The 10,668-nt window shown below is 42.6% G+C and overlaps 1 protein-coding gene across 2 annotated transcripts in view; it reads left to right on the forward strand.

Annotated features, from left to right (window-relative positions):
* GAL3ST4 (galactose-3-O-sulfotransferase 4) overlaps positions 1 to 10,311 on the forward strand; it is a 58,291-nt gene extending 47,980 nt beyond the window's left edge. For both annotated transcript variants that reach the window (XM_069767367.1, XM_069767366.1), the window contains 2 exons: positions 5,954 to 6,245; positions 7,688 to 10,311. In XM_069767367.1, coding sequence (XP_069623468.1) covers positions 5,954 to 6,245; positions 7,688 to 8,494 — 1,099 coding nt within the window. In that variant the 3' untranslated portion in view covers positions 8,495 to 10,311. The remainder of the gene's footprint in view (positions 1 to 5,953; positions 6,246 to 7,687) is intronic.
* The last annotated feature ends 357 nt before the right edge of the window (positions 10,312 to 10,668 follow it).

Below are 10,668 nucleotides of genomic sequence, written 5' to 3' on the forward strand. Positions count from 1 at the left end.
AAGGCAGAGGAGACACAGGAGGCAGGAGAGATATAAAAGACAGGGGAGATACAGGAGGCAGGAGAGATATAAAAGGCAGGGGAGACACAGGAGGCAGGAGAGATATAAAAGGCAGGGGAGACACAGGAGGCAAGAGAGATATAAAAGGCAGAGGAGACACAGGAGGCAGGAGAGATATAAAAGACAGGGGAGATACAGGAGGCAGGAGAGATATAAAAGGCAGGGGAGACACAGGAGGCAGGAGAGATATAAAATGCAGGGGAGACACAGAAAGCAGAAGAGATAAAAAAGCAGGGGAGATACAGAAGGCAGGAGAAATATAAAAAGCGGGACACAGAAGGCAGGGGAGACATAAAAGGAAAGAGAGATATAAAACGCAGGGGAGACACAGAAGGCAGTTGAGATATAAAAAGCAGGGGAGACACAGAAGGCTGGAGACATTTAAAGGGAACCTGTCACCCCCAAAATGGAAGTTGAGCTAAGCCAACCGGCATCAGGGACTTATCTACAGCATTTTGGAATGTATCCTGAAAGATAAGAAAAAGAGGTTAGATTATGCTCACCCAGGGGCGTTCCCGAGCTAAGCCCATCGGCATAAGGGGCTTATCTACAGCATTCTGTAATGCATTCTGTAATGCTGTAGATAAGCCCCCGATGTATCCTGAAAGATGAGAAAAAGGTTATATTATACTCACCCAGGGGCGTTCCCGCTGCAGTGGGCGTCGCGGTCTGGTCCGGGGCCTCATATCTTCTTACGATGACGTCTACTTCTTGTCTTCACGCTGCGGCTCCGGCGCAGGCGTACTTTGTCCTGTTGAGGGCAGAGCAAAATACAGCAGTGCACAGGATCTGGGCCTCTCTGACCTTTCCCGGCGCCTGCGCACTGCAGTACTTTGCTCTGCCCTCAACAGGACAAAGCACGCCTGCGCCGGAACCGCAGCGTGAAGACAAGAAGTAGACGTCATCGTAAGAAGATGGGAGGTGCTGGACCAGACCGCGACACCCACTGCAGCGGGAACGCCCCTGGGTGAGTATAATATAACCTTTTTCTCATCTTTCAGGATACATCGGGGGCTTATCTACAGCATTACAGAATGCATTACAGAATGCTGTAGATAAGCCCCTTATGCCGATGGGCTTAGCTCAACTTCCATTTTGGGGGTGACAGGTTCCCTTTAAAAGGCAGGGGAGACACAGGAGGCAGGAGAGATACAAAAGGCAGGGTAGACACAGAAGGCAGGGGAGATACAGAAGGCCATGACCGGTGTCAGCACCCTGGCAAGTGTCGGGGCCCTGAGCAGGCAAGGGGGCCCACTCACCATTGGGGACACCAGCATTCTGGGGGCCCGATGACTATGCCAGTTCCGATGCCCGTGAGTAAGACCCCCACTTGCTCATGGCCCTGGCATTTGCGATACCTCTCTGCTCCACCACTGCGGCATCTTCCGCGTCTCCGTTCAGGTCAGAAAATGCGATGACAGCAGGACTTTGTGCCCTGTGCCTGAACAGTCACAGTGCATAGATCCGGAAGATGCTGAGGAGTCCGGAGCAGAGCAGCGGCCAGCGACAAGAGGTATTTCATTTTCTTTTTTTTTTAATGTTTGGAGCATTATATATGGGGCCCATTATACACTGGAGCATCATATATGGAGCAATTACATACTGGAGCATCATATATAGGCTCATCATAATACACTGGTGCATCATATATGGGGCCAATTATACACTGGAACATCATACATGGGGTCCATTATACACTGGAGCAATATATTGGGCTCATTATTCAGTATAGAGCAGTATATGGTGCCAAAAATACTGTGTGGAGCAATATATGGGGCTCATTATACTGTTTAGAGCAATATATGAGGCTCATTATTCTGTATGGAGCAATATATGGGGCTCATTATACTATATGGAGCAATATATGGGGCTCATTATTCTGTATGGAGCAATATATGGGGCTCATTATACTATATGGAGCAATATATGGGGCTCATTATTCTGTATGGAGCAATATATGGGGGCCCATAATACTTTATAAAGCATTATATGGTGCTCATTATTCTGTATGGAGCACTATGTGGTGCCCATAGTACTGTGTGGAGCAATATATGGGGCTCATTATACTGTATGGATTATTATATGGGGCTCATTATTCTGTATGGAGCACTATATGGGGCTCATTATACTATATGAAGCAATATATGGGGCTCACTATTCTGAATGGAACATTATATGGGGCTCATTATATTATATGGAACAATATATGGATACTGTATGGAGTATTATATGGAGCTCATTATACTGTATGGAGCAATATGTGGGGCTCACTATTCTATTTGGAGCATTATATGGGGCTCATTATACTGTATGGAGCATTATATGGGGCTCATTGTACTGTATGGAGCAATATGTGGGGCTCACTATTCTATTTGGAGCATTATATGGGGCTCATTATACTGTATGGAGGACTATACGCTCTGGTTTCTGACCTATTGTAGAATGTACAATAGATATCACTCATGTAATGTTAGAAGTGAAATCTTTGGCATTGTACTATACCTATATTTCTCTGCTGTATCTGTGCATCATGAATTGTGGTATGTGTTAAAGGGGCCCACTGAGACTCTTTCGCCCAGGGCCCACGAAAACCTGGAGCCGAACCTCCAGAAGGCAGTAGAGATATAAAATGTAGGGGAGACACAGGATGCAAGAGAGACAAGAGGTAGGAATGACATAGTATGCAGGGAAGACACAATAGATAGGAAAGAGATAGGAGGCAGGGGAGACAGGAGCTAAGAAAGACAGAAGAGACGTGATTCACATAGGAGAAAGAGGAGGCAGAGGTCGGATACACAAGTGCAGATGAGATATGAGAAGCAGTAGACAAAGGAGGCAGGGGTGACACAGAAAGCTGGAGATACATAGGAAGAACAAGGACCATTGAAGCTCTGGGCGACATATGAGACAGGAAAGACAAAAGACCGGGGAGAAGAAGGCAGAGGAGACACAGAAAGCTGAGGAGACATAGGAGACATGTCATAAGATTAGTGTGTACAACGCCAGTCTTAATGAATTGGGCCCATAGAGTATATAAAGCCTAAATACTATAGGGATATAGAAACCTTTCAGAGACAAAAAAAATGTAAGTAATAGTTATCTAAAGAATATAAAAACCCAAGTCCCCAAAATGTGGGATGTTATGTAAGATATAAAAAAAACAAGAATGGAATGATTTGGAAATCTCTAGTTGCCATATTTTATTCAGAGCAGAACATAGGACACGGATCAGACGTTGAACATTGGACAATTATCCATTTCATTTGAAAATCTAATTTACAAATTGATGCCAGCGACATATCTCAAAAAAGTTGGGACAGGTTTTAGAAAAAAGGCTGCAAAAGTAAGTGGTACTAATGAAAAATAGCTGGAGGGTCAATTTTCAACTAAGTCACATGACTGTGAGCATGATATAGAGGCAGAGTCTCTCCGAAGTAAAGATGGTCAGAGGTCATCAATCTGTGAACAACTGCAACTAAAAAATGTGGAAAAATTTGAGAAAAATGTTAACGTAAAATTGCAAAGACTTTGAACATCCTATCACCTACAGTACATAATATCATCACGAGATTCAGAGATTCTTGAAAAATTCAAGGGACAAGACCGAAGGTCAATATTGGATGTCATGCCCTCATGAGGCACTGCATTAATAACTGGCTTGATTTAGCCGTGCAAATCACTGCATGGGCTCAGGAATACTTCCAGAAATCATTGCCTGTGATCACAGTTTACAGTGCAATCCACAAATGCAAGTGACAGCTGAATCATAAACACTGCCATCTTCTCTGGGCCAAAGCACCATTTATAATGGACTATTGAAAAATGGGAAACTGTTCTGTGGTCGGATGAATCAAAATGTGAATTTTTTTATGGAAATGACGAACACTGTGTCCTGTGGACTCTGGAGGAGACGGACCATCCATCTTGTTATCGAAGAGAAGGACCATCCAGCTAGTTATCGAAGAGAATGACCATCCAACTAGTTATCGAAGAGAATGACCGTCCAGCTAGTTATCAAAGAGAAGGACCGTTCAGCTAGTTATCGAAGAGAATGACCATCCAGCTAGTTATCGAAGAGAATGACCATCCAGCTAGTTATCAAAGAGAATGACCATCCAGCTAGTTATTGAAGAGAATGACCATCCAACTAGTTATCGAAGAGAATGACCATCTAACTAGTTATCGAAGAGAATGACCATCCAGCTAGTTATCGAAGAGAATGACCATCCAGCTAGTTATCGAAGAGAATGACCATCCAACTAGTTATCGAAGAGAATGACCATCCAGCTAGTTATCGAAGAGAAGGTCCGTCCAGCTTGTTATCAGCACACAGGTCTGCATCTCTGATGGTATGGAGGGCATTAGTGTCTACAATTTGAGCAGTTTACATATCTTGAAAGGAACTATGAATGTTGAGCTTTATATAGAGGTGTTAGAATAATGTGCTCTATCCAGCCAATGTCTATTTCAGGGAAGGCCTTGTATATTTCAGCAGGACAATCATAAACCACATACTGTATCCATCTCAGCAGCATGGCTCCACAGAAGAAGAACCGGCCATCTGCAGTCCGGACCTTTCACCAATAGAAAACATTTGGTGCATTGTGAATCAAAAAATCCGTCAAAGACCCCGAACTGTGGAGCAATGAGACTCCTACATCAGACAAGAATGGGACAACGTTCATCTCCCAAAACTTCATCAATTGTCTCCTCACTTCCCTGATGTTTACAGATTGTTGTAAGAAGAAGACGGGATGCTACACAATGATAGACATGACCCGGGACCAACTTTTTGGAGATGTGTCGCTACCATCAATGTCTTAGGCTACGTTCACATTGGCGTTCCGCCAATGTGCGTCGCTGTTGCGCCGGCGACGCAGCGGCGACGCAGCGGCGACGCAGCGGCTACGCGCCCCTATGTTTAACATAGGGGACGCGTGCGTCGTTTTGGTGGCATTTTTCGCCACGTGCGTCGTTTCCGACGCTAGCGTCGGACGCAAGAAAACGCTACATGTAGCATTTTCTGTGCGTCCGATTTTCGTCGGAAAACGACGCACGCGTCGCAAAACGCGCGCGTCGGCGCAACGCTAATGTGAACGTAGCCTAAATGAATTCATTTTTTCATACGAAATGGTGAAATGTCCAAGGTCCAACTTGTCATCTGTTCTAGGTTCTGTTGTAGATTAAATATGGCGATAAGGGTTTCCCAAATCATTGCATTCTTGTTTTCTCCACGTTTTTCACTTTTTGGAAATCGGGGTTGAACATTGAATGTAAGAAAATGAGCTCCCATGAGTGGAAGAGACTTGAAGAGATTAACGCTATCAATTGCCATAACACAACATGGAGCAGGTTGCCCACCGACACGGGACCTTTCCTCTGAAATCTGGGTGATGTAGAGGTTTAGGGTTGTGACTGATTCTACATACATTACTTATCTTAGAGCCAGTATCATACTCCAGAGCTGTATTTCTGCATTCACTTGCTTCACAGATGAAATCTTCCAGCTTCCCCTGCTAGTTCAGTGTCTGCAAAAGTTGAGTCTGGTGATTTGCATTGTGGTCCAATGCGTAGACTGGACATCCTTCGTCTCAAGAAAAATCTGCACCAGAGCTTAGAAAACTTACCATTTATAGAATTAGTCCACTTATATTGGGCAGAAGGATGTTGTGTGCTCTCGATGAGACTCCAGTGTGACAATTGTTGCACCACTAAAAGGAAAAATTATCCAACAATTTTCTATACGGAATCAGTTTGTTGGCAGCGTCCAACCAGAATTGGGAATACTGCTCTTGAGTATCATTCGGCTTCCGGTGCTATTGGGCAAGGACTTTTTGTGTCTTCTAGTTCCCAAACTTTACTGTAATTTAATGCGGCCTTTCCATGTCTTCAGGTCCCACCAAATATCTCCACTTCGCCTTGTAACGGTGCCTCAGCCTTCCGACCGGACGTGCCAACCTAAGCGGCACATCATGTTTCTGAAGACGCACAAGACAGCCGGGAGCACCATACTGAACCTTCTGCACCGTTACGGCGACTTGAATGGTTTATTTTTCGCTCTTCCTTACAAGTATCAATTCAACTATCCGAATTCCTTCCTGTCTCATCGAGTGAAGGGATACAATGCATCCTCTCGGCCGCACTACGACATCTTGTGCCACCATATGCGCTTCAATTATCCCGAGGTAACACCTAAGTCTTGTGATAAGCTGTCATTACCATGTCGAAAGCAAGTCCTGCCCCTTCATTCCCTCCAAAAAAAAAACTACATTTTTTCCATACCTTTACATACAGCCTACTGGCATTGCCACTATTGCTCCCACCTCTTCTTATCCTACAGAACATTAAAGGTTGAAGAGATCATTTTTTTTCTATTAGACTGGCAATTCACACTCGTTACTTATGGGCCAAACATTCATTTAGTTGACTGCTCCCTCACAAACATGGACGCTCTGCTTGGCCAAGGATACACGTGTTCTCGATGGTGAGCAGACCATTGTCGTTGTTGGTGGCTCTTCATCCTTGAGAACAAAAGACACCCCTGAGAACGCACAGTCCTCCTTTCCCACAACATCTTATTTAGGGGAATTGTCGGGAAGCCCCCGTACATATTAGACGGTTGTCCACTATTGTACTTATTACACATCTTCCAGTACCAGTAATTTTAGGAGAACGTTCTGACTTTCAGGAAAAAAAGGCTTGATATTAACCAGGTTGACACAAGCAGCAGACTGACATTACAAGTATGTCTAAGCCTTTGATTTATAGCTACTCCTACATTTCATTGTGTATATTTTACAAGCTATTTCCATGTTACAGAACATTACTATCAGCAGTGTCAGCCTGTACCATGAGACTGAATCACTGTAAGGAAATAACACATCAGTTAAGAATCCACTAAAGAAAAAATGGTTTTAGTGAAAAGTAATGTTACACTCTCTATGGACATCCGTTAACATATATGGAAACCATTTGCATGCATTTTGGGCTATAAATTAGTTTTGAAATTGGCTTGCATTCAAGATTTTGCACCATCGGGCTCTTGGACAATTCACTAGAGCCCACCAGCCACAACAAGGTGATTTTTTTTTCATGAGACTTTATACCTAATATTAATTAAGCATGCTTCTCTCAGGCTTCAAATATAAAAGGCAGGTGGGATCCAACACTAATTAAAAACAACCTCAGACTGATGGGAGGATAGGGAGCTCTGCCGAATATGTAGGAAGTCACCACCTCCAACAGTATACTACAAAAAATTGACCAGCACCTCATGCAAAACAAGTACACCTTGTCATGGTTGGTGAGCCCACATGAATTGGCCAGTTTGTTCACTAAGCACCTTCATTTTTACAAGTATAGTCTATACAGTGATTATGCATCCAAATGTCATATATTCAATGTTTGCAGACATCTTAGCGCTTACAGAGGCTGCTGTATGCTTTAGTTTGTATATATGCTGTCATAGTTGCTTGTACCTATTCACACTTGCTTTATTCTGTTAATTTTGTTTTAATATATATAAAACATATATAACCCAGGTAACTTCTCTGGGAAAGGGACGTTAAAAAGTTATCGAGTTGCTCCGATTTTCCATTTTTTAATGAAACTATAATTTTTTTCACAGGTTCGGAAAGTGATGCCTCCAGACTCTTTCTACTTTACCATTCTTCGGGACCCAGCCACCATGGCCGAGTCATCTTATTCCTATTATCGTGCTGTATCGTCGGCCTTCAAGAAGGCACCTAACTTTAAAGCATTTATTTCTCACCCATCTCATTACTATCGACAAGGTGAGAGATCCAACCACTATGCCCGAAACCCATTATGGTACGATCTCGGATTTAATTCTGATGTTCCATTTACGGAAACTTACGCAAAAGCCGGAATCCAAGCGGTGGAGAACACATTTAACTTGGTTCTTCTTGCCGAACACTTCGATGAATCGGTGATTCTCCTGAAGGAAGAGTTGTGTTGGGACCTCGATGATGTAGTGACCTTCAAACTGAACAGCCGTGGCACTTCAAGACCACTGGACCGTCGAGACGTCGAGAGACTGAGGGCGTGGAATACTCTCGACTGGTACCTCTACTCTTACTTTAACCGTACGTTCTGGGATAAGGTGGAACATTTTGGACGTCTAAAGATGGACATTGAGGTCAAAAAGCTGAAAGATAGGAGACATTACTTGGCTAAACTTTGTCTTGAGGGCTCGGAGCCTGTAGGGGCAGAACACATTAAAGAAGAAGCCATTAAGCCTTTTCAGTTTGGGCAGGAGAAGATCCTAGGATGGGCTGTCCGGAAAGATCTCCCTCCTGAGGTTCGGACACGTTGTGTTCGAATGGTAACTCCAGAGCTGCAGTATAAAGATCTCTTAGATGCTCGACAGTTTCCGGTGAGGGCATCTAATGGCTCGGTGGCCATAGTCAGATGATGAGAGCGCAGGAGACTTGTGGGGTTAGCGTATTTTCTATGCACAAAGTTGAAGATATTTTTGGTTTAAACTAATGTGCCTGAACTTATATGGGAAGCATGTCCTTGATGATAACACTACACCGCTAGGCTCGACAAGCACTTTACAGCCTCTGCACTTCTGACATGCCTTCTTCAGCCTTGAGACTTAATACTGACGAGGATATTAAAAGTCGAGCTACGTCGTGCAATTTGTTGTTAATCATGACTACGGTACTAATACTTGACGCTACCGCCGAAACATTAGGCATCTTTTGGGAACTGGCAATCAACCATCTAAGAATGTCTGAGACATGACAAGGAATTGTAACGATGGCCAATGTGAATCTTCTGCAAGAATCGAACAATCCAAGACTTCATGGACATTAATTTTCTATATTTCCAAGGACTGGTTTATCTTGAACTTAGGTAATACACTGCTCGTGACCTTCAGACTATCACCATTCCCATGTGGGCATTGAATGAAGGGTGGGAGATCCTAGATTTGGGAAGTTCTGCAACGTGGAGATCAATTAGGACCAGTTGTAGTGCAAAGATTGGGTGGACGGACCCTAGTAAATATTTTGTGTCTCGGCCAAGAAGCTTAGTGCTGCACCACTGTTTAGGGCACACGATAGGACTTTACATTGGAAATTATTGACCTATTTTTGGCCAAATCAAATAATCCAACATTTAGGATCAGTATAGAACTATCAATAATGGAGAAAGCATAGAAAGAACACACCAGAGAAATAAATATTTTTAAGAAAATCTTACATTTTGGAACCTTCCACTCAACTTGCCCCATATTAATATGGCACCCACTTGGCAACACTGGTCTTTCAACCTATAGAAGGTTTTGCCTATAGACGAGAGGGGTCGCCCTTTTAAGTCTCCCTTCTTTTGGACAGCGCCACTTCAACCCCTTCCTTCACACGTGATTTTTTCATTTTTGCTCTTCCCGTTTATTTTTCCTCCCCTTCTTGCAAAAGCAAAAACTTTTTTTTATTTTTTCGTCTTTATTGCCATATGTGGGTTGTATTTTTTTCATTTATTTTTTGCGCGAGACGAGTTTCAGTTTTGATTGACCCCATTCTTTTTTACCAGATAATGCACTGAAATAGTGAAAAAAAAAATTGCAAAAAAAAATTTCAATACTACTATTGTTTTTTTTTAATGCAGTTTTTATTGTGCGGTAAAACAATCTATTTTATTTAAACGATAAAAAAAAATTTCTGAAACCTATAAAAGCATGTAGTGGACACCCACAAAATCAATTCACAGTTTACCCATTAAAAGGCATAAAATGCCCAATTTTTTATTGCTCTCCCTCCATCCATCTAAGATAAAAGTCTTTGTGTAGCCTGATCCCTCAGTCATCTCTTACTCCGCTACCCCCCATTCCTCTGCTGTCAGCCCTGTAGCCATCCGTAGAGGCCACAGATCGAAGGTTGTAGTCCCCTGACTACAGGAATTGTTTGTAGTCTGAAACCATAGAGACACATAAACCTGCGTAGGAGCTGGAAACACAGATGGCCATTCTTCAATGGGTGGTCCTTCAATATGTCCTCCAACCTGACGGATCCACACCTAAGGGCTTTTCTTCAAAGTCTATTTTCTAGCTATATTTTTTTCATATAATTTAAAAAAAATAATAATATTTATAGTTATTTGTAGCGGATGACGATATTTTCTATGTTTTATATGTTTTTACCAAAAAAAAACAAAAACTGGAAATGTACAAACTCCCAACGGAGAAAGTCAATGAATAAATACCGGTGTTTGTTGGCGTGACTTTAATTGATCGTTAACGTCTCCTTCATGTTCATATTCTCACAACCCTGGGAGGAAGATTTCTCTTGTTGCTCAGTGTCGCCCCCTGCCGTTATAAGATATTTAATGTCAGCGGGGGGGAAGGGAAGTGACAACTTCAATGTGCACATTTCTGGTTTATGAAACTGGTTGTCAGATTTACTCAACAAACCGTACTTGTAGATGTAAAGATTATCCTCTGACACTTGTAGAATCGGAAATATCTATCCTTGTGTTTTTTTATGTTTTAAAATGTCTGCACCATTTTCACACCTATTATCTAAATTAGGTTATTTAAGGTTTTCCGTTTTGTTTTTGTGTGCCTTTTTTATCGAATTTTTATCC

This window comes from Ranitomeya imitator, chromosome 4, assembly GCF_032444005.1.
Source record: "Ranitomeya imitator isolate aRanImi1 chromosome 4, aRanImi1.pri, whole genome shotgun sequence".
NCBI lineage: Eukaryota > Metazoa > Chordata > Amphibia > Anura > Dendrobatidae > Ranitomeya > Ranitomeya imitator.